The sequence below is a fragment of the Triturus cristatus genome, chromosome 12 (assembly GCF_964204655.1).
Source record: "Triturus cristatus chromosome 12, aTriCri1.1, whole genome shotgun sequence".
Classification (NCBI taxonomy): Eukaryota; Metazoa; Chordata; class Amphibia; order Caudata; family Salamandridae; genus Triturus; species Triturus cristatus.
In genome coordinates, this window is record NC_140595.1 from 841,580,453 (window position 1) to 841,605,177 (window position 24,725).

The 24,725-nt window shown below is 51.6% G+C and overlaps 1 protein-coding gene across 6 annotated transcripts in view; it reads left to right on the forward strand.

Moving 5' to 3' along the window:
• PLD2 (phospholipase D2) overlaps nt 1-24,725 on the forward strand; it is a 495,902-nt gene that overhangs the window by 441,659 nt on the left and 29,518 nt on the right. For all 6 annotated transcript variants that reach the window (XM_085638423.1, XM_085638422.1, XM_085638426.1 and 3 more), the window contains 2 exons: nt 9,745-9,849; nt 13,215-13,303. In XM_085638423.1, the coding sequence (XP_085494549.1) occupies nt 9,745-9,849; nt 13,215-13,303 (194 nt within the window). The remainder of the gene's footprint in view (nt 1-9,744; nt 9,850-13,214; nt 13,304-24,725) is intronic.

The window sequence follows — 24,725 nt, forward strand, 5'->3', positions numbered from 1 at the left end:
TCGGGAGTGAGTCCATACCGGCCCACGAGGGCTTCTTTCATGTGGCTGTAGGAGTTCATGACCGTGGAGGGCAGATCCAGCAGGGTATCTCTTCCTTCGCTTAAGAACCGGCCCCATAGCCCAGCCCCTCAATCCTTCTGCGGGACTCGGTGAGAGGTCATGGCGACTTCGTAGGCCTTAAACCACTGCTGGATATCGTCGTTTTTGTAATACTCCTTTACTACATCCTTGGGGATTTGGACTTTGGCTTCCACGGTGGGAGCGGATGGTAGATTCCCGGAAGGTCGTGACTCTTCGCTTTTAGCCCTCAACTCGATCTCTTTCAGGCTGCGTTCATGTTCCAGCTGGAGTTTCTTTTCGTCGTACTCTCTTTGGCGTCTCTTTTCCTCGAGTTCCCCTTGTAGCCGTAACTGCTCGACGGCTAGCTTTTTCTCGGCCAGTTTTAGTTCTCCCTCGATTTTCAGCTTGGCCAGTTCAAGTTCGTGGTTGCGGCCTCTCTCTCGGTCTGCTAGTTCCTCGGGGGACAGGTTCCCCTCTGGCCCGCTGTTTCTCACCGGGATGCTTTGTGGTTCATGGGCGGAGTCTCCTTCCGTTTGGGCCGGGGGCGCCCCCGTCTCGACCCAGGTCTTCAATACTTTTTGGAAGTCTTCCTTTGTGCTTAATCCGGTGGTAGCGATTCCAAGGTCTTTGCAAAATTGTTTTAATTCTCTATGCGTATAATAGTCCAATTGATCCTTTCGGAACGTCGAGCTCATTTCGGTACCTGCGGCACCCAGGTAGGTTTCTCCTTCCATCTCTGTTTGGTAGTGCGTCAGTCGTTCACTGCACGCTCTCTTTCGGTGTCGGCTCGGATCCCGTCGTCTGCCACCAAATGTTGGAAAGGCGTTCGCCGGAGGGGGGTTCGATGCACGTCTTGCCCACCCCTTTGACTCACCTCTCAAGTAGGCCGAACCAGGCGCGCACACCCTGAACTTACACTACGAACAGAGTGACACCACACGTATTCTTTGTAGGACGATAGGTTCTTTTATCGAAGGTTTCAAGGGATCTTTATGATCCAAAGCGTAAGGAGTACATCAGCGGCACAAGAGTCTACAAATCGGTGGTAGGGGAATGGGGGTAGCGGGACAGTCTTTGAAGGTAGTGTCTCTGCAAAGTACCCTGCGGCTAGCTCACAATCCTCGAGCTGGAGGGTGTTGTTTCTCTGGGCGATCTCTTGCCAATTTGTCCTCGAGGGGAGCCGCGAGTCACTCAGCAGGCACAGGTAGTCGGAGTTCGGGAGCCGCGATCTTGTCAGCAGGGCTCAGATGGTTCAATGGCTGGGGGCCGCGAGTCACTCAGCAGGCCCAGGTGGTTCAGAGTTCGGGAGCCGCGATCTCGTCAGCAGGGCTCAGATGGTTCAATGGCTGGGGGCCGCGAGTCACTCAGCAGGCCAAGGTGGTTCGGTTTTCGGGAGCCGCGACAGCGTCAGCAGGCTTCGATGGTTCCAGGTCTTCTCTGCCATTCGTTCCTCCGGCACCCCTTATTATACTCCCCCTGCCCTTTGAAGTCCGGAGTCCTCGCAGAGAGGGGCCTTGGGAGACTGAGGGGGTTCGGCGGGATTTCCTGCCGCTCGTTTCTTTGGTCTTTTCAGGTGGGTCTGGAAGAGACCCCAGACGCTCGGCAGGCGAGGCGCCTGCTCCCCAGGGGCCTGGTGGCCGATCGAGTCCTCCCGGGGGAAGGCGACCCGAGGTGTGACTGGGCTGGCGCCTCTGGGTCTGGCTCGGGGGTTCCCGCTCCCTCGGTCGGACATGCGTGGTAGGGTGTCGAGTCTGTCGGGGGCTCTGGCCGGCCCTCGGGTCTGTGTGGCTGGGGCGGCCGGAGTCGGAGATGCCGTGTCTTGGGGTTGGTTGCAGGTTGGCTGAATGATCGGGAGGGCATACGCCATGAGGCCGGTCTCACACGCGTCCCACCCAGCTGAAAGGCGTGGAGAACTACCCATCCACTGGGGGGTTCTCCTCGCCGAAGCGGAAGAACCGGGACAGGCCGTCGGCGTTGGCATGATCCGTTCCGGGGCGATGCTCGACAGTGAAGTCCATCCCTTGGAGGGAGATGGACCATCGTAATAGCTTGGGGTTCTCTCCCCTCATCTGCATCAGCCACCGCAAGGGCCGGTGGTCCGTCTGCACTCGGAAGTGGGTTCCGAACAAGTAGGGCCGTAGTTTCTTGAGGGCCCAGACTACGGCGAAGGTCTCTCGTTCTATGGTACTCCAACGCTGTTCTCGAGGCGGCAGCCTTCGGCTGATGAAGGCTATGGGCTGATCTATGCCTTTGTCGTTGAACTGCGAGAGGACGGCTCCGATGCCGTGTTCGGATGCGTCGGTCTGGACCACAAACTCTTGGGAGTAGTCGGGGGCCTTGAGTACTGGGGCGGTGCACATGGCGGTTTTCAAGGCGTGGAACGCCTGTTGGCACGGGGGGGTCCACTGCACCTTCTTCGGGAGTTTTTTGGAGGTCAACTCCGTGAGAGGCCCTGCGAGGCTACCATAGTTTTTAATGAACCTCCGGTAGTATCCTGTGAGGCCCAGGAAGGCCCGGACTTCCGTCTGAGTGGTGGGGGCTCCCAGGACTTGATGGCGTCGATCTTTGGTTGGAGGGGGGCGACCTGCCCGCTGCCCACCTGATGCCCCAGGTAGACCACGGAGCCTTGCCCGAGCTGGCATTTGCTGGCCTTCACTGTTAGGCCGGCTTGGCGCAGGGCCAGCAGTACTTGCCGGAGGTGCTGGAGATGCTCGTGCCATTGAGAGCTGAATACGGCTATGTCGTCAAGGTACGCTGCGCTGAACTCCTCGAGTCCGGCCAGGACCTTGTTTACCAACCGCTGGAAAGTGGCCGGGGCATTTTTCATCCCGAACGGCATGACCCTGAAGCGGTAGTGTCCATCGGGTGTGGAGAAGGCGGAGCGTTCTTTTGCTCCCTCCGTGAGAGCAATCTGCCAGTAACCGCAGGTCAGGTCGAAGGTGCTGAGGAAACGAGCGGCCCCAAGGCGGTCGATGAGCTCGTCGGCACGGGGGATAGGATGAGCGTCCGCTCGGGTGACCGCATTGAGCCCCCGGTAGTCCACACAGAATCTTAGTTCGGGGGCGACCCCAGGGGCGGCCGCTTTCGGGACCAGGACTACCGGGCTGGCCCAGGGGCTATCGGAGGGTTCGATCACTCCAAGGGTTAACATCTTCTGTACTTCGGTCTTGATGCAGGTGCGGACCCGGTCAGGCACCCGGTAGGCTCGGTGTCTCACAGGTGGGCTGTCGTCGGTGTCCACGTCGTGGACACACCAGTCGGTGACTCTTGGGATGAGGGAGAAGAGGTCTGCGAATTGTCTGAGCAGCTGGCGACAGTCGTCGGACTGTTGGGGAGTGAGGGTGGTCGACAGTTTCACTCCCTCCACGGAACCATCCAGTTCTTTAGCGCACAGGGGGTCGGGCAGGGGTTCAGTGTCTTCTTCCGCCCCATCATCGGTGGCCAGTAGCAAACTCAACTCCGTTCTCACAAAGTGGGGCTTGAGACGGTTCAAGTGGAGAACCCGGAGGGGGTTCCGTGGGGACTGTACATCGATCAGGTACGTGACCTGACTCTTCCGCTCGATCACCTTGAAGGGGCCAGTCCATTTGTCCTGTAGGGCGCAGGGTTTCACCGGGGCCATGACCCAAACCTGCTTGCCCGGCTGGAACTCGACCAGAGTTGCGTTCTGGTCATACCTGCGCTTCATTTCTTCTTGGCTGGCCTCGAGGTTAGCCTCTGCCAGTTCTCGGAACTTCCGGGTCTGGTTGCGGAGCGCCAGGATGTAGCGGAACACATCAGGAGGGGTCCCCCGGGGGCTTGTCTCCCAGCCCTCCTTGACCAGGCTCAGGGGCCCCCGGACGGGGTGTCCGTATAGTAGTTCGAATGGGCTGAACCCCAGGGACTTTTGGGAAACTTCCCGGTACGCGAACAGGAGGCAAGGGAGGAGGACGTCCCATCTTCGGCGTAGGGGCTCCTCGAGGCCCAGGATCATCCCCTTCAGGGTTCGGTTGAAGCGTTCCACCAGGCCGTTGCCCTGGGGGTGGTAGGGGGTCGTGAACTTATATGTTACTCCGCACTGCTGCCACAGGGACTTCATGTAGCGGGATATGAAGTTAGTGCCGCGATCACTCACAACCTCGCGAGGGAATCCGACACGGGAGAAGATCCCCATGAGAGCCCGGCCCACCACGGGAGCCGTCACGGTGCGGAGGGGAATGGCCTCGGGGTAGCGGGTGGCATGGTCCACCAGGACAAGGATGAATCTGTGGCCCTGGGCGGTCTTCGGATCCAGGGGTCCCACGATGTCGATGCCGACCCGCTCAAACGGGGTACTCACAACGGGAAAGGGTTGTAATGGAGCCTTGCGCTTTCCGCCACTTTTCCCACTGCCCTGGCACGTGAGGCAGGATTTACAGTGGACTTCTACATTTGCTCGCTTCTTGGGCCAATAGAAGTGGGTAACTAATCGCTGATATGTCTTGTCTTGGCCTAAGTGTCCTGCCAAGGGTACATCGTGGGCCAGGCCCAGGAGGAGGCTTCGGAAGCGCAGGGGTACTACCAGTACTCGGGCTGCGCCTAGCTCGGCTGACTTTTGTTCACTGTATAGGAGGCCATTGTCCCAATAGACCCAGTGGGTTCCGGTCCGGTCACCGGCGGTCTGTGCTTCTGCTTGTTGTCGGAGTCCCACGAGGGAAGGGCAGGTGGCCTGTTCCTGGCAGAACTCTTCACGGGAGGGACCTCCCTCACAGCGCCACTGGGCCATCTCGGGCAGTTCTCCGAGCTCCGTCAGCGCCTCAGGAGCGGAAGGTTCCGGCCCTTCTCCCGGGTTAGTGTCTTCTTCTCCTTCCGAAGGAGGGTTGTCCGTTTCTGGCCGGGTGCCCCGGTTCTCGGGGACAGTGTTCAGTGGGAGGGCCTCACCGCCCTCGGAGAGGGGCAATCGCGCTGTCATGGAGCGCGTGGTGGCGCAGACCCATTCGGGTAGGCCCATCATCTCGAGATGCGCTCTTCGTTCCACTTGCCCCCACGGGGAACTCTCAAGGTCGTTGCCCAGGAGGCAGTCTACGGGCTGTGATGTTCGGACGGCTACCTTCAATACTCCGGAGACTCCTCCCCACTCGAAAGGCACCAGAGCCATCTGGCAGAGGCTCTCGGAATTGTCGGAGGATATGACCGGACAGAGGGCATCGGGTAGGATCTGGTCTTCAGAGATTAGGTTGCGGTGGACCGCGGTGACACTTGCCCCGGTATCGCGGAGGCCCTCGACTCGGTGGCCGTTGATGGTCACCTGCTGTCGGTACTTCTTCGTGTTGGCGGGCAAGGGTGTCCCGGGGACCATTTCTCGATCACCAAGGGAGACCAGGGCCATGGCAGCTGGTTCCCACTCTTCGGAGTCCTCGATCTCTTCCCCTAGGGCCACGGAGGCCATCTGCCGGGCCGGGGGGTTGGTCGTTGCGGTTCGTTGATACTGGGGACACTGGGGGTCATTGGCGTAGTGTCCGGGCTGTTGGCAGCGGAAGCAGGTGATCCTGGTTCGTGGCCCTAGCCGCCCCGGGGCTCCGGTGCTGGCTGGGGACGGAGCTGGACCTGCCGCTGGTGGGCTGCTGGGAGGGCTGTGCGGGGGCCCCCCTGGGAAGTCTCTCGGTCGGCCGTGGTTTCCTCCGCCCCTCTGGCGGGGGGGTCCTTGACTGTGGCGACCGTAGTCTCCCACGGGGCCTCGGGTGGCCCGGGTGTTCACCCAACGGTCAGCCTCGGCGGCCAGCTTCCGAGGGTCGGTGAGTTTACTGTCCAGGAGGTGTTGGCGCAGTTCTACAAAGCAATTGGCCGCTAAATGTTCCCAGGCGATCAGATCAAACAGCTCTTCGAAGGTGGAGACCTTGCTGCCCTTGATCCACCCGTCCAAGGCCCGGCTGTAAAAGTTCACGTATTCTACCCATGTGGTGCCCGGTATCTTTTTGCAATCTCGGAACCGTTGCCGGTACATCTCGGGAGTGAGTCCATACCGGCCCACGAGGGCTTCTTTCATGTGGCTGTAGGAGTTCATGACCGTGGAGGGCAGATCCAGCAGGGTATCTCTTCCTTCGCTTAAGAACCGGCCCCATAGCCCAGCCCCTCAATCCTTCTGCGGGACTCGGTGAGAGGTCATGGCAACTTCGTAGGCCTTAAACCACTGCTGGATATCGTCGTTTTTGTAATACTCCTTTACTACATCCTTGGGGATTTGGACTTTGGCTTCCACGGTGGGAGCGGATGGTAGATTCCCGGAAGGTCGTGACTCTTCGCTTTTAGCCCTCAACTCGATCTCTTTCAGGCTGCGTTCATGTTCCAGCTGGAGTTTCTTTTCGTCGTACTCTCTTTGGCGTCTCTTTTCCTCGAGTTCCCCTTGTAGCCGTAACTGCTCGACGGCTAGCTTTTTCTCGGCCAGTTTTAGTTCTCCCTCGATTTTCAGCTTGGCCAGTTCAAGTTCGTGGTTGCGGCCTCTCTCTCGGTCTGCTAGTTCCTCGGGGGACAGGTTCCCCTCTGGCCCGCTGTTTCTCACCGGGATGCTTTGTGGTTCATGGGCGGAGTCTCCTTCCGTTTGGGCCGGGGGCGCCCCCGTCTCGACCCAGGTCTTCAATACTTTTTGGAAGTCTTCCTTTGTGCTTAATCCGGTGGTAGCGATTCCAAGGTCTTTGCAAAATTGTTTTAATTCTCTATGCGTATAATAGTCCAATTGATCCTTTCGGAACGTCGAGCTCATTTCGGTACCTGCGGCACCCAGGTAGGTTTCTCCTTCCATCTCTGTTTGGTAGTGCGTCAGTCGTTCACTGCACGCTCTCTTTCGGTGTCGGCTCGGATCCCGTCGTCTGCCACCAAATGTTGGAAAGGCGTTCGCCGGAGGGGGGTTCGATGCACGTCTTGCCCACCCCTTTGACTCACCTCTCAAGTAGGCCGAACCAGGCGCGCACACCCTGAGCTTACACTACGAACAGAGTGACACCACACGTATTCTTTGTAGGACGATAGGTTCTTTTATCGAAGGTTTCAAGGGATCTTTATGATCCAAAGCGTAAGGAGTACATCAGCGGCACAAGAGTCTACAAATCGGTGGTAGGGGAATGGGGGTAGCGGGACAGTCTTTGAAGGTAGTGTCTCTGCAAAGTACCCTGCGGCTAGCTCACAATCCTCGAGCTGGAGGGTGTTGTTTCTCTGGGCGATCTCTTGCCAATTTGTCCTCGAGGGGAGCCGCGAGTCACTCAGCAGGCACAGGTAGTCGGAGTTCGGGAGCCGCGATCTTGTCAGCAGGGCTCAGATGGTTCAATGGCTGGGGGCCGCGAGTCACTCAGCAGGCCCAGGTGGTTCAGAGTTCGGGAGCCGCGATCTCGTCAGCAGGGCTCAGATGGTTCAATGGCTGGGGGCCGCGAGTCACTCAGCAGGCCAAGGTGGTTCGGTTTTCGGGAGCCGCGACAGCGTCAGCAGGCTTCGATGGTTCCAGGTCTTCTCTGCCATTCGTTCCTCCGGCACCCCTTATTATACTCCCCCTGCCCTTTGAAGTCCGGAGTCCTCGCAGAGAGGGGCCTTGGGAGACTGAGGGGGTTCGGCGAGATTTCCTGCCGCTCGTTTCTTTGGTCTTTTCAGGTGGGTCTGGGAGGGACCCCAGACGCTCGGCAGGCGAGGCGCCTGCTCCCCAGGGGCCTGGTGGCCGATCGAGTCCTCCCGGGGGAAGGCGACCCGAGGTGTGACTGGGCTGGCGCCTCTGGGTCTGGCTCGGGGGTTCCCGCTCCCTCGGTCGGACATGCGTGGTAGGGTGTCGAGTCTGTCGGGGGCTCTGGCCGGCCCTCGGGTCTGTGTGGCTGGGGCGGCCGGAGTCGGAGATGCCGTGTCTTGGGGGTGGTTGCAGGTTGGCTGAATGATCGGGAGGGCATACGCCATGAGGCCGGTCTCACATACAGTGTCTCAGCCTATTGGTGGATATCTCCTTCATCTTAACTTGGACCACATTCCAAAAGCATCCTACTCTACTGCCACAAGTCTCCCCAAGAGGTCAGTATATTACATTCCTGAGGGATCTCGGTGGAGTGTAACTAGGCGGTTGTACCCTAGAGGGATCTCCAGTGAACTACATCTGGACTGAGCCTGGCCTTCTCAGTTTTAGTGATGCTTCGTGCAGGTGTGTGCAGAAATAGCACCTTGAAGACTTAAGTTTCCGTGAGCTGATCATGTCACTCAGCAGCGCAGTCTGGTGAGCCCCGGCATCACAGTACGGTGTTGAGGCGTTGAGTCTTGCTACCACTGGGACCCTGCCGGGAGAGTGAGTGGAGTCCAAGAAGACAAAGTCTGGACGTCCTGTGCTGTTAGCTTTGTGTAGAAGAACCTTCCTTCATGAACTCTTGTGCAGCCTAGGGTTTGTTTACAGCAGTATCCATGGCTATCTCATGATGGTCAAGCGCTGTCATGTCAGGGCTGAGTGACCGTGTGTCCACCTGCAGACCCGGAAAAGCAGTGCCTTCCCCAAGCCTGGTAGTGAGATCACATATGTCACTTCCTGTTTCTGTGTTGTTGCATTCACTGATCTGCTGGGGAGGTTCAATGTTCTAAGCTCTTTGCCCAAAGGGCTGTGTTGATACCTTAAGATAACATGCAGTATAGTGTTCTCCATTGTGAAAGACATCTCTTGTGGAACCGGGGCTCAATCCTGTTATTGTTGTGGGCCAGCATTAGGTACAGCTGTAGCAGGAACGCTTCAGTTTGACTCCCCTTTCTGAAACTCCAATCCAAGCTGACCACCAAATACAGACTTCATTCTGAAAGAGCGGCCGAATATAAACTCTATTACAAGATGGCCACCAAAAACAGACTTCGTTCTGAAAGAGCTGTCAAACACAAGCTCCAAGCCAAGATTGCCACCAAATGCAGACTTCATTCTGAAAGAGCGGCCGAATATAAACTCCATTCCAAGATGGCCACCGAACGCAGCCTTCATTCTGAAAGAGTGGCCGAGTATAAACTCCAATCCAAGATGGCCACCAAACGCAGACTTCATTCTGAAAGAGCCACCAAACAAAAACTCCATTCTAAGATAGCCACCAAATGCAGACTTCATTCTGAAAGGGCTGCCAAACACAAACTCTATTCCAAAATGGCCACAAAACATGTACACCATTTTGGTTCGGTCAGCCACATCCTGTCATGCGTTCTCATCCAGATATGAAACATCCCCCTTGCAAGAATTGTCCTACATCTGGGGACTAGCATCTCTGAGGCTTTCTGTGCTTTTGGACATATTCCTCCTGGTGGTGTCAGGACAACTCTTCAGAGAGCATCCCCCCCCCCTATAACTCTTGTTGCACCGGGAACAGACAGCGTGACTGCCAGGCGTGGTTGGCCTTTCCACAGAGCCTGTACTATAGAGGTGGTGACAAACCTCCATGTCCAGGCCTTCACCAAACCATAGTTCCCATCTTCTGTCAAAACATTGCCTTCCACAGAAAAGGCTTGTTCACGCTTTGTTATATTTTATCCACAAATCCTTTCATTGCAATGCCATGCATTAAGGCACAGGATTAAAAAAACAAAACGGAGAGGGGTCATCATTTCAACCATGTTGTCTGCAAACGCCCGAACATGTATACTGCTTCTGCTCCCTGGACCTGTTGATCTAGAGGAGCTCTGTGTATGTCACTGGTTCTCTGTGTCTTGAAATGACATTCCATCCTCTCTCCACAGGTGCTGAGATCGGTGGATCATTGGTCCGCGGGGTCTTCGGAGTGCTCCATCCTCAACGCGTACATCGCTTGCATAAAGGAAAGCCAACACTACGTATATATCGAGGTAATGTAGCTGAGCACATAGAGAGGTTTGGGGTTTGTAGAGGTGCTTCAGGGTCCTTGGTTTCTAGATCACTGCCCTCTGGATGGCAGACACACACAAGGTGATGGGAGGAAAGCTTGCAAAGAGCGTTCGCCACTGGGCCCCCCTCGACAGAGACCCGCCTCCGCGAGTACACTCATTTCAAGCTTTCCTTCCAACACCTCCTGTGTCTTGGATGTAACGCCATAAGTGGCCATGGGTACGCCCAGACGTAGTTCCCTCGCTCGCTCTTCCGTAGCTTCCAAGCTTTATCACCTTGATGAGACCCAACAAGGCCGAAGCCGTCTCGGGTTGCTTGTGTTCTTTGCCTGAGGGTCCTGGTCTGTCAGTTTGGGATGGATCGTTCCTATGAGCAGCAGGGTCAGTAGTGATGTACATAAGACCGGCCTTTGTCTAGAGTGGTGGAGTGGGTGAAAAATGAAGGGTTGAAGTTCTGCTTAGAGTGTCTTCCAGTAGTATGACTACTTGCAACCAATCCTGCAATCACCTTTCATGTGTCTGCAGTGGCGCCCTAAGTGGGCAATGCTTCATTTCTAAAATAAGTGCTGGTGTCCAAAGTTTCACACAGAAGCGTCAGCCCGAGCTGATGAACTTCAGAATTGTGGAAAACCAGGGCAACGTAGTCTAGCTTACGCCTCACACCTCTTCTTCCCCCACCGGGTGCTCCTTGCCCCTTTACTTTTCATTATTGAAGGTTCTTTCTCATCCCTGCCTTCTCCCTTTGTCACTGTTTTTCCTCCTTTTTCTTACTTATTCCTTTCCTTCTTTTTTGTATTTTTTCTCTCTTGCTGTGGGTCAAAGTCTGATGAGGAAAGGTAAGTGCCTGTCCCCAAAAGAGATTGCTTCTGGCCACACCTGCAGCCACCGGCTCAAAATGAAGCACTGAACATGTGCTCCTTGCTCGCTGTGCCACAGGATACAAGCGACACCTCACTGACGAAGCCATACAAGGCCGAAACAGGTGTTGGGTGTGTGGTCACTTCTGGATGGGGTCTCACCTGGCAGTTTGTGATGGACTGTTCCCACAAGGAGCCTCGTCAGTCCTACTTTGCATAGGGTGGTCCTTGGTCTGGATTGGCACCGTGATGGGTCGGAATCCTACACCGAGCGATTGCTCGGTTATATTATTTGCAAGCAATCCTCCCATCGCCTTTTGTGTGTTCGATGCAATGCCCTTCGAGGCAGTGACTGGGTGAGATCTACATTGAAGAGGAAACATTAGTTGCTCCAGAAGGGAATTATCCTGCCCCGGGATCTCCTGTAAACCAGTGCAATGTCCTGATTTCCCCAAAGACAGCAGCTCCAGGGCTCTTCTGCCTTCATCCACTGCCATGCCTGCCCGTGCCTGAGCCATAACCGGTTGGCAATGCCAAGTTTGCATTGTGATAAGCCTGCTTCATGAGTCCCATGCCTTCCTGTGCCTGAGCCATGACCGGTTGGCAATGCCAAGTTTGCATTGTGATAAGCCTGCTTCATGAGTCCCATGCCTGCCTGCGCCTGAGCCATGACTGGTTGGCAATGCCAAGTTTGCATTGTGATAAGCCTGCTTCATGAGTCCCATGCCTGCCTGTGCCTGAGCCATGACCGGTTGGCAATGCCAAGTTTGCATTGTGATAAGCCTGCTTCATGAGTCCCATGCCTGCCTGTGCCTGAGCCATGACTGGTTGGCAATGCCAAGTTTGCATTGTGATAAGCCTGCTTCATGAGTCACATGCCTGCCTGTGCCTGAGCCATGACTGGTTGGCAATGCCAAGTTTGCATTGTGATAAGCCTGCTTCATGAGTCCCATGCCTGCCTGTGCCTGAGCCATGACTGGTTGGCAATGCCAAGTTTGCATTGTGATAAGCCTGCTTCATGAGTCCCATGCCTGCCTGTGCCTGAGCCATGACTGGTTGGCAATGCCAAGGTTGCATTGTGATAAGCCTGCTTCATGAGTCCCATGCCTGCCTGTGCCTGAGCCATGACTGGTTGGCAATGCCAAGTTTGCATTGTGATAAGCCTGCTTCATGAGTCCCATGCCTGCCTGTGCCTGAGCCATGACTGGTTGGCAATGCCAAGTTTGCATTGTGATGAGCCTGCTTCATGAGTCCCATGCCTGCCTGTGCCTGAGCCATGAGTGGTTGGCAATGCCAAGTTTGCATTGTGATAAGCCTGCTTCATGAGTCCCATGCCTGCCTGTGCCTGAGCCATGACTGGTTGGCAATGCCAAGTTTGCATTGTGATAAGCCTGCTTCATGAGTCCCATGCCTGCCTGTGCCTGAGCCATGACTGGTTGGCAATGCCAAGTTTGCATTGTGATAAGCCTGCTTCATGAGTCCCATGCCTGCGCCTGAGCCATGACTGGTTGGCAATGCCTAGTTTGCATTGTGATAAGCCTGCTTCATGAGTCCCATGCCTGCCTGTGCCTGAGCCATGACCGGTTGGCAATGCCAAGTTTGCATTGTGATAAGCCTGCTTCATGAGTCCCATGCCTGCCTGTGCCTGAGCCATGACTGGTTGGCAATGCCAAGTTTGCATTGTGATAAGCCTGCTTCATGAGTCCCATGCCTGCCTGAGCCATGACTGGTTGGCAATGCCAAGTTTGCATTGTGATAAGCCGGCTTCATGAGTCCCATGCCTTCCTGTGCCTGAGCCATGACTGGTTGGCAATGCCAAGTTTGCATTGTGATAAGCCTGCTTCATGAGTCCCATGCCTTCCTGTGCCTGAGCCATGACTGGATGGCAATGCCAAGTTTGCATTGTGATAAGCCGGCTTCATGAGTCCCATGCCTGCCTGTGCCTGAACCATGGCAGGGTTGGCAATGCCAAGTTTGCATTGTGCTAAGCCTGCTTCATGAGTCCCATGCCTGCCTGTGCCTGAACCATGGCGGGGTTGGCAATGCCAAGTTTGCATTGTGCTAAGCCTGCTTCATGAGTCCCATGCCTGCCTGCGCCTGAGCCATGACTGGTTGGCAATGCCAAGTTTGCATTGTGATAAGCCGGCTTCATGAGTCCCATGCCTGCCTGCGCCTGAGCCATGACTGGTTGGCAATGCCAAGTTTGCATTGTGATAAGCCTGTTTCATTGAGCTGCCAGTAAAGAGGCTGGAGGAGTCAGTGCAGGGCTGTTCCTCTTCAAGAATCCAGAGTCGCTGCTTTTGTTGAGTGAGGGACACTAGAGCAGCACTGACCGAGAGTCGCGTCTCGCTTGCAGAAGTTAGTGTGATTATATAAGGCCTGTCGAGGTGCTGGTGTGAGCTGAAACAAAATGTATTGATCTCTTGGTACCTGCTCCTGCCCTGGCACAGTAAGTCTGTCTCACCAGCTCTCTGTTATCATTATTTCCAGAACCAGTTTTTCATCACCTGTGCAGATGGGAAGATGGTCCAGAACGAAATTGGGGACGCCATTGTGGAGCGGATTCTAGAGGCGCACAGGTGAGTCCAGGATGCGCAGCAAGCGGGGACCCTTTATGAGGAGGTCTCTTTGGCAGGGGTCTGCCAGGTTGTGGAAGCTGTGGGGTCTTCTGGGTGGGCTGCTGATGGGGTGGGAAGCAGGGGAGGGACCCTTTATGAGGAGGTCTCTTTGGCAGGGGTCTGCTGGGTTCTGGAAGCTGTGGGGGTCTTCTGCTGATGGGGTAGGGAGCAGCAGGGGGGACCCTTTATGAGGATGTCGACAGGGGTCTGCCAGGTTTTGGATGCTGTGGGGTCTTCTGCTGATGGGGTAAGAAGCAGCAGGGGGGACCCTTTAGGAGGTCTCTTTGGCCGGGGTCTGCCGGGTTCTGGAAGCTGTGGGGTCTTCTGCTGATGGGGTGGGAAGCAGGGGGGACCCTTTATGGGGAGGTCGGTAGGGCTCTGCCGGGTTATGGAAGCTGTGGGGTCTTCTGGGTGGGCTGCTGATGGGGTGGGAAGCCAGGGGGACCCTTTATGGGGAGGTCGGTAGGGGTCTGCCGGGTTATAGAAGCTGTGGGGTCGTCTGCTGATGGGGTGGGAAGCAGCAGGGGGGCCCTTTATGAGGAGGTCGGCAGGGGTCTGCCGGGTTCTGGAAGCTGTGGGGCCTTCTGCTGATGGGGTAGGAAACAGCAGGGGGGACCCTTTAGGAGGTCTCTTTGGCCACGGTCTGCCGGGTTCTGGAAGCTGTGGGGTCTTCTGCTGATGGGGTGGGAAGCAGGGGAGGGACCCTCTATGAGGCAGTCTCTTTAGCCGGGGTCTTCCGGGTTCTGGAAGCTGTGGGGTCTTCTGCTGATGGGTTGGGAAGCAGGGGGGGCCCTTTATGGGGAGTTCGGTAGGGCTCTGCCGGGTTATGGAAGCTGTGGGGTCTTCTGGGTGGGCTGCTGATGGGGTAGGAAGCGTTACAACAAACCGGTCCTAGGATGCTTGATTCCGGTCCAGGGAAGACATGGCTTGGCAGTTTGGGCTGGACTGTTCCCATGAGGCACAGGGTCAAGACTGATTTGCATATGGCCATGTCTAAACTGAGGTGGTGTAGTGGGCAAAATAACGATGGATTTAACCCAGATCTCTTGACTGGGGGAGAATGTATGCATTGTCAGCATTCCGTCCATCATTTGTTTGTTGTAACGCTTTTTCGCCCTAAGTGGGATGGGTATTCCCAGACGTGGGACCCGTGCTCACTACGCCACTGGAGTCAAGCTATCCTGGCTGATGACGGCTGATAGCCAGAAACCGGTCCTAGGATGCTTGATTCCGGTCCAGGGAAGACATGGCTTGGCAGTTCGGGCTGGACTGTTCCCATGAGGCACAGGGTCAAGACTGATTTGCATATGGCCATGTCTAGACTGGGGTGGTGTAGTGGGCAAAAGAACGATGGATTTAACCCAGATCTCTTGACTGGGGGAGAATGTCTGCATTGTCAACATTCCGTCCATCATTTGTTTGTTGTAACGCTTTTCGCCCGAAGTGGGATGGGTATTCCCAGACGTGGGACCCGGGCTCACTACGCCACTGGAGTCAAGCTATCCTGGCTGATGACGGCTGATAGCCAGAAACCGGTCTTAGGATGCTTGATTCCGGTCCAGGGAAGACATGGCTTGGCAGTTCGGGCTGGACTGTTCCCATGAGGCACAGGGTCAAGACTGATTTGCATATGGCCATGTCTAAACTGGGGTGGTGTAGTGGGCAAAAGAACGATGGATTTAACCCAGATCTCTTGACTGGGGGAGAATGTATGCATTGTCAGCATTCCGTCCATCATTTGTTTGTTGTAACGCTTTTTCGCCCTAAGTGGGATGGGTATTCCCAGACGTGGGACCCGTGCTCACTACGCCACTGGAGTCAAGCTATCCTGGCTGATGACGGCTGATAGCCAGAAACCGGTCCTAGGATGCTTGATTCCGGTCCAGAGAAGACATGGCTTGGCAGTTCGGGCTGGACTGTTCCCATGAGGCACAGGGTCAAGACTGATTTGCATATGGCCATGTCTAAACTGGGGTGGTGTAGTGGGCAAAAGAACGATGGATTTAACCCAGATCTCTTGACTGGGGGAGAATGTATGCATTGTCAGCATTCTGTCCATCATTTGTTTGTTGTAACGATGGGGTAGGGAGCAGCAGTTTGCTCACTGGGGTATCCTCCAGAGACAACTCTGCTTCGCTTGTAAAAGCAGGAGGCGGGGTACCCCATATTCCATGAGGTTCTGATGCTTTACGGTGCCAAGAAGATGACAATGTCACAAATGTTGGCCATTGTGCTGAGCTCCATTTTGTTTCCCTGTTTTTTTTTAATTGTCTGGCCGAGCAGATTTTGTGGGGCTGGGACACCTCTTCCGTGGACGTTGTATGCCTTAAACTCCAGGTTTGGAGGTACAGGTGAGCCCGTGCCAGGGCTCAGGGGCATTTGCAGCCTAAGTGCCAGCGGTTGTGGTCTCTCCAATGGGGAGACACTCCATGCCCGTGTCTTCCTTCACATTTACCATCCCAGCTACGATTCCATACCAGTGCCCGCTTCCATAAGTCCTGTCCCTATTAAGAGGTGCGAGCGCCCCCTTTCTACTGAGGGTCACCCGAGCTCCAAAGCTCATGTGTGATGTCATATGACGAGGCGAGAGGCTCGGCAGTAGTTGTACAAGGCTGTCTCAGGATCCGCATCAAGTAGGACTTGAAAGGCAGCTCCTGAGGTGAAATAGCTTTGCAGCACTAAGTCCATCTCCAGCCACTCTTCTAGCTGACGAGGCGCATGCACTCATCTCGCGCCGCTAATGGTTCTAGAAATGTAGTGAGAGCACAAAGAGAACAATTCACATCTGGAGTGGAAGCAGATCTGTGGAAGGGGCCCCAGGTAAAAAAGAATATTCCTATGGCATTTGATCTCCGGTCCTCAAATTTAAACTCGCACCTTACCCGTAGACGGAAACTCATCCCCATCAGGACAACAGCGGGATTCCTGGCTGCAAAGAGATGATGATAACCGCCTGGAAGACCAGTCAGTGGCAAACACCAGCACTGCCCTAGGTCTGGGGCTCCTCGTGGATAAACCGAGATCACAGTGAGACCTGGATGGACCCAAACCTCAAAGGATTCCCCCCCCCAGAAAGCGACTTCAGAACTTCCGTTCAAAGATTGGTGCTCTCACCTCTGGAGGATGCAGTGAGCGTCCACGTTCAACGCCTCGTAGACTTCACGCTGGTGCCCCACTAAAGGGCGTCCTGCACCCCTAAGCACGCCTCACCCTGGAGCTGAAGACGCATGACCACATCACCCCCATCTTGATGGATCTGCACTGGCTCATGTCCGTGGTCCACCATTGCAAATGTAGTTTGCAATGGTGGTTCCAGCTGATAGACACCGAATACGTCCCACACAGAACCATATTGAGGCATGACATCAGGACAAGGAAGGGGCCGAGTGAGAAACACCAGATGCAACGCCCGCATCATCGTTCAAGCCAGCGGCATTCTTTACAAAGCCATCGCAGCCAGGACTGACCCAACCTGGCTGACGAGCACGCCGCCTCTGCTAGCTCTCAGCACACCAAGGGCAACAGCAGCCTGGAGACTGAGCAGTGTAAGAAAGAAAACTAATAGGACCAAGTACAAGAGAAATCCAATATGAATGGCAAGAACCTGGGTCACAATGAAGCAATAGGTCACTAAAACCTCAGTTCCACACTTAGTTTAAAAATGCTCGGTTACTTAGTTATCACTAAAGAATGAATACCTCAGAACAGCAGGCCTAGCACAAAACAGATCTGGTTATTATGAGGGCCACTTATTAACAGAAGGAAGCCAGCTGCAGAAGAGCAAATAAAGTGCTCTGTACACGCGTACTGACAAACCACCAAACCCTGCATGTGTCTGTATGAATAACTGCAGGCGACTTGGGTTCATATAGCAGGTTGTGGTTCACTAATATGGATATAGGTCACCGTCTCTTATGGTTTAAGCAAGGACCTAGTCTGTCACGTTGCTGATGTTTTGACCTTATTGCCCATTTCAAAGGCCTTCATCTGGACATATTTCTTTGGCGAGCACATCAAAAATTGGGCTTTAGTAAGCCCCACCCCTTAGCCTTATGTCAGTGGGGCTCAGTAGACTCAATACTTTGATCTGCAGTAACTAGTGACACAAGGTGGATTTGTCTTTCAACTTTGAGGTTCTCCTTCTCTTGAGGTCTCTCAACTCCAGTAGGACAGCAACCTTTTCAGGAGCCTTGCTTTGCTGAAGGCATCACATTGGAAGGTGCCGCTGTGCGGTGTCTATCGCAGAGGGTGACTTCTGGAGCAGCTCTGGAGTCTGGTGTAGCTACATCATCAACAATGTGAGATCCGCAAAACGGTGGACTTGCAAAGTTATATAAACTCAAAGAATATACGACTACGACTAATAAAACATAACAGATTTCATTCCACAAACCATCATAGAATTATCAGGGACCTGAGTTAGCGAGGCTAAAATTCCTTTAAGTAAGATCAGTCAATATTATCAGTTTTCCCAGGGCATAAAATACATAAAATTATCAACGTTAAAATCATGTGCAGAATAAAATTCAGAGTCCATTTTCACCTAGGGGATCAGAAATTAGCAGCAAGAAGAAGGAAATAACAGAGCATCTCATAAAAGGTGCAAAGTGCAGTAATTATCAGCCAATTCATATGCAGAACAAAGTTCAACTTCAGCCAGAAGATTCAATTTAGAATTAGCAGCGAAAAAAGGAATGACTAAGCACATCCAAACCTGTGCAAATAGTAATCCAGTAGCAGCCAGTTCAAGCGCAAAATACATCCAAAATCCAACTTCAGTTAAGTTTTTTTGTTTTTTGTTTTTTTAAATGAACAACAGAGCGTAGTGGGAAACAAGCGCAACATATCCCTATTGTGCTAAATAGCAGTAAATAACAACCAATCAGTGTGTAAAATACAAATTGATAAAAGACAAACTACAAATACTTCGCAAAAGGATGACAAACAAGGGGATTATTCCCCCCAATTGAAGAATATGTTAAAGATTTAAAATATATACATAAACTCGTTAAAATAATTAAAAAGTTTTACACATACTGCTTCATTTTTTGGACAAAAGAGATAGTCTTGTGCTGATGCTACATTTTTAACACCATTTTGTAAAAACATCGGTCGAAGCCAACGAAGACGACGCGAGGCCAAAACTGGACAAACAAACAAAACATGGTCTAGGGTCTGAATGCTCAGCTTACACAAGTTACAAGTGTTTCCATTATTCAAATTCAAATTCTGGGACCAGTTTGCTGCTAGGTCGTTTAGAGGTAAGAGGTTCATGCGGCATAAAATGAGTAAACGTCGAATTACGTGTTCTAAATTCCAAAATAAGTATTTTTGTGCAATTCTCGGTGAGTTTGTCCTTACTATTAATTTTAATCTTATCTTTAGAATTGCAAAATTTAGTATCTCTATTAAAGCTAATTTTTCCGCTTAGGGTTTTTAGGAGTGATTTAAATCCTAAGAGCCCTGATTGTTCTTGTATACCAAAGGTTTTCAGTGCCAATGAGAAATCACGGTAAAAAAAGTGATTACCTGCCTTAATATCGAAGATTTCATGACACATGAAACCTCTTAGTGAATCTGGCTCGCTATTTTTTAGCTGATATCCCCAGCGAATAACCCTGGATAAGCCTTGGATATAGGAGCTTATCAAGCCGAATTCCAATCTAATTGCTGCCGTTTGGACTAACATGTTAAAATTACAAATTTTACGAAGTATCTGACCTTCAATCCTATCCAAAAAACTCCAGTCCTTAACAGGGATTGATTCGACCGCACAGAGCAGAGTTGGAGGGATTTTTGCCTTAAAAACCATCAGTAGATGTAAAAAGTGTCTTCTGCCCATAGCACTGTAAAAAATACGCGAACCATTGGTGTGAGATGCAGCTTTACAAGTGCTGTGTTCAATATGAGGTTTGTTCTTTGAACTGCCTGGTAAAGGTTTCCCTAAATAGAGGTATGAGTCTACCACCTCCAGCTTTTCAGGACCAATTTGCCACTTAAAGTTACATCATTTTCTACTTTTAGTACTTTTCATATTTAAAATTTTACTTTTAGAGACACTTACTTTCAAAAACTGGCCCACTGTAAATGTTTGTAGTGATACCAGCTTTCTATTCAACCCAATAGGTGTTAGGTCCATTACTCCTATATCATCTGCATATAAAAGATATGCAAAAGGCCGGGTACTTATCTTTGGTGCATCTCCATCAGTTTGAGCAAAGCAATCGGGTAAATCTGCTATATAAAGAGTAAATGGCAGCGGTGCTAACAAGCAGCCTTGTTTCAAACCATTTTCTGTAGGAATTACATCTGATGAACCTTGGTTCCCACCCATTAATATCTGGCACCAGGTTTGCGAGTGTAGTGTAATAATTAGTGATAGCAGGAGTGAAGGCAAACCCATTTTTTGCAATTTTCTCCATAATAAAGGACGATATACCTTATCGAAGGCTATTGAAAAATCTATGAAACCCATGTATACCTTTGAGTTACGAGTAATTGTGTATTTCTCCTCAATTAATTTCAACATAAAAATATTGTCTAGAGTTGAATGATTTTTCCTAAAACCTGGTTGTTCTATGAGGAGGGCTTTCTTTTCCCTCACCCATTCCGTGAGGTGATCGAGGATAGTGCGTGCAAATATTTTCCCCGTCGCATCCAGTAGGGCTATTTGCCGAGAATTACCTGGGTATGTTCTAGGGCCCTTTTGTACAGAGGAATTAAAATACTTCCCAACCAGGATTGTGGTGTCTTCCCCTGGGAGTAGCAAAGATTAAATAGTGGAGCTAGATAGGTACCCCATAAAAGTGGCTCCTTTTTTATTACCGTCATAGGAATTTCATCAGGACCCATTGCTCCTGAGGATCTTATCTTTTTAATAGCTCCGGCCACTTCATCGATTGAATTTGCATAATTGAATTCAGAAAGAATATACTGGTAGAATACATTTATAATGCGTAAAATAAGGCAAACCCTATATGAAAAAAGGTCATTCTAAGGTACGGTGCGGCATGGTATCTGCCTTCTTCGTGTCTATATCTTATTTAACAATTTGAACAGGCGGGACGGTGCTCTTCAGTGCTCGGACAACCCCCCTCTGTGGGAGAAACTGGCCAAGAATAGGATATGGCAAGCCAAGTTTGGTTCTTTGGATACATGAGTGTATTTATTTTGGTGTTTTGTAATGAACTCGTTCTCATAATGCACTCGTTCTCATAATGCACTCGTTCTCAAAATGCGCTTGTTCTCATAATGCGCTTGTTCTCATAATGTACTTATAATGCGCTCGTTCTCATAATGCGTTCGTTCTCATAATGCGTTCGTTCTCATAATGCGCTCGTTCTCATCATGCGCTCGTTCTCATCATGCGCTCGTTCTCATCATGCGCTCGTTCTCATAATGCACTCGTTCTCATAATGCATTCGTTCTCATAATTGACTCGTTCTTATAATGCGCTTGTTCTCATAATGTGCTCGTTCCCATAATGCACTTATAATGCGCTCGTACTCATAATGTACATGTTCTAATAATACGCTCGTTCTCATAATGCGCTCGTTCTCATAATGCGCCTGTTCTCATAATGTGCCTGTTCTCATAATGCGCCTGTTCTCATAATGAGCCTTTTTTTCATAATGCACCTATTCTCATAATGTGCTCGTTCGCCTGATGCACTCGTTCTCATAATGCACTCGATTTCAAAATGCGCTTGTTCTCATAATGCACTTGTTCTCATAATGCGCTTGTTCTCATAATGCGCTTGTTCTCATAATGCACTCGTTCTCATAATGCGCTCGTTCTCATAATGCGCTCGTTCTCATAATGCGCTCGTTCTCATAATGCACTCGTTCTCATAATGTGCCTATTCTCATGCGCTCGTTCTCATATTGCGCTCGTTCTCATAATGCGCTCGTTCTCAAAATGCGCTTATTCTCATAATGTGTTCTCATAATGCATTTGTTCTCATAATGCACTTATAATGCGCTCGTTCTCAAAATGCGCCTGTTCTCATAATGCGCTCATTCTCATAATGCGCTTGTTCTCATAATGCGCTCGTTCTCATAATGCGCTCGTTCTCATAATGCGCTCGTTCTCATAATGCGCTCGTTCTGATAATGCGCTCGTTCTCATAATGCGCTCGTTCTCATAATGCGCTTGTTCTCATAATGCGCTTGTTCTCATAATGCGCTTGTTCTCATAATGCGCTTGTTCTCATAATGCGCTTGTTCTCATAATGCGCTTGTTCTCATAATGCGCTCGTTCTCATAATGCGCTCGTTCTCATAATAAGCCTATTCTCATGCACTCGTTCTCATAATGCGCTCGTTCTCATAATGTGCCTATTCTCATGCGCTCGTTCTCATAATGCGCTCGTTCTCATAATGCACTCATTCTCAAAATGCGCTTATTCTCATAATGTGTTCTCATAATGCGTATGTTTTCATAATGCACTTATAATGCGCTCGTTCTCATAATGCGCTCGTTCTCATAATGCGCTCGTTCTCATAATGCGCTCGTTCTCATAATGCGCTCGTTCTCATAATGCGCTCGTTCTCAAAATGCGCTCATTCTCATAATGCGCTTGTTCTCATAATGCGCTCATTCTAAAAATGCACTTATAATGCGCCCGTTCTCATAATGTGCTCATTCTCATAATGTGCCTATTCTCATAATGCGCTCCTTCTCATACTGCGCTCCTTCTCATAATGCGGCCGTTCTCGTAATGCGGCCGTTCTCGTAATGCGCCCGTTCTCGTAATGCGCCCGTTCTCGTAATGCGCCCGTTCTCGTAATGCGCCCGTTCTCGTAATGCGCCCGTTCTCGAAATGCGCCCGTTCTCGTAATGCGCCTGTTCTCGTAATGCGCCTGTTCTCATAATGCGATCATTCTTATAATGCACTCGTTCTTATAATGCGCTCGCTGTTATCTCGCCATATCTAGGTAAAAATATTGTACAGGCTTCAGAATTGGCAAAGAAAATGCAGTATTCAATGAATCGATGGAGTCCCCTGGAATGAAGCAAAAACAATCACTCCTCGTATATAAATGCGATACCCAGAGGGTGTCTGAGTGCTTTGTTGAAGGGTTCGGTTGTATTAACTTTTCCCAACCAGAGGTTTTGTTCACTCCCAGTTTGGGACAAGTAACTGCTACCAAGTTTTAGCCGCTAGAATGGACATTATGGATCTGGTGTTGAAAAGCAGAACACATTTCTGTGCAGAATTTAATGTGGGGACGGATTTTCTAGGCATGCCAGGTGTATGCCTTTCTAATTCTATGGTGGCACCCACTGGGACCAAAGTATGACTGGCTGGGACACAAAAGTAAATGAAATCAGCTATATTGGATAACCTTACGCACAGACCTCCAGCTAACAGCAGTAAAGATGGTTAACTTCAACAGCCAAAGTCAGGGCATGGAATTCCAAACACATGGGTAAACAAATATAGAATATACGCATATAAAGGACTACAGATTGCATGCTGTTATAAGGTTCCAGACTTATTGGGGCAGTGAGGTGCTTAGGCTGGCATTAAAACCCCCGTGGGCTGCCTCCAGGGCTGGTTTTGGCTCATCACATTGTTGCAAGTGAAAGCAAATCTCCTCAGCTTTATTTGTGGGTGTTCAAGGAGGCCCTGCAGCTCCAGGTACAATAGTCTATGCATCGTGGGACGTGGCATTCTGTTGGCTCAATCCGATGGGTGGTTTGAAGGCGATGGGGTCTTTTTCAGCGGGTGGAGAGTTGTAAGTTGACACCCTGATCAAGCCTTGATTGTGGTTGGAGTTTAAGATACTTCTCAGGCTTTTCGGTGTTATAGCGCGGACTGGCCGAATCGTGGGCTAGCTAGCCATCTGAAAGTCAAGGCAGTTTGTGATGTAGGAAAGGTCCTCTGAGTCAACTCTGTACATCTGGAAGTGGATCATGTACTGGTCCAGCAGTGGCGACCGGGGACTCGCATAGCCCGCAAACAGTGGTGGGATTAGAGAGGATCCTACGTGGACCCCGCACTGCAGCCCATATGTAGATACTGAGTATTCAAGGCAGAGATATTGAGTTTGGACTCTGAGTTGATGCTGTCTAGAGCGCTTCCAGCAATCCTGAACCAATCTTCCAGAGTGGCCAGCCGAATATTGTGGTTGATTATGTTGGAACTAAAGGAAACTTATACAACGCATTATGCCAAGGCGTGAAAGCGCTAGAGCGCTAGTGTTGCAAGCTGGAGATGGGTCAAGCAGAGTCGAAGCAGCTTCGATGAATGCATTAAGAGTCTCTAAAGGGGACTTTGAGAGAGTGATCCTCGCCCTTGGTGTGTCTCGGAAAGGGAGAGCCCTCCCGTTGACACACATTATGCTGAGACGGGGGAAGAGGGCAGGGTGTTTGTAAGCGAGATGAAAACACTTGATTCTCACGCCTACCAGATACAGTGGTAGGTTACACCAATATAAACCAATTACACCACAACAGTTCGACCATATGATCCTGGCACCAATGTAACCCATTCTGGAACTTACCGGAAGCCCCATCTGCGGACTACACTCTGAAAACGTCTAGACATTGAGACCTGGTGCACTTGGTGACTGCGTAAGGTGAAGATCTCCCAGCCGGATGTTGAATAAACTAGTGGCCAAGAATAGTGAACTGTGTTTCCGAGGAGACACTCTGCTCAGAAATGGGCAAAGAGGGCGAAGACACGGTGGCCATTCGGTCCCGTAGGCAAACTCATGAACATACTAAAACCCTGAGAAGGATCCATGTTCTATATCATTTGGGCACATGGACTGTGTCCCTGGAAAGGGCCCCTAGCCCCCATGCTCTGCCTAGTCCACCTGGCTTCTTAACATGAGGTGGAGAAGGATCAAAACAAGCTCTCATCCTTTCAGGGGCCGCAGCTCTGTGCAGACTGGAGAGATCTGCATCGGCCTGGACTAGGGAGGAATGCTGGACACGGAGGCAGGCGCACTCCGAAATTGCATGTGAAGCGGCAAACGTAGGCTGGTCCTTCTTCAGGCTCCGTTGGAGTGACAACAGGAGAAGACCACCTCTGGTCTGGAGGAAGAAAGCGAGAGGACCTCGCCCTTCTTTCTACAATGTCTCCTCAGAATGAGCACCAAGGCCCACAGGGCTCCCGGACCCTCTTCCCTTCCAGAGTGACTTGTGGCCCGTGAAAGAGCCGTCTCTGGGGTGGGAGAGAAACTCACTCCAGGAAGAGTTTTAGTATCATGTCAGACATAGCACCCGAACAAAGCAACCAATGACGGTCTAGCAGAAAGCGGCATTTCCCTTTCCATCACACTTTGCCGTTACACTACAAGGGTCTACCTCACCCCAGCTAGGCTTGCATCAGGTCTAAACCAGTTTACCACTAGCCAAGGTCTCTACCCCGGTGG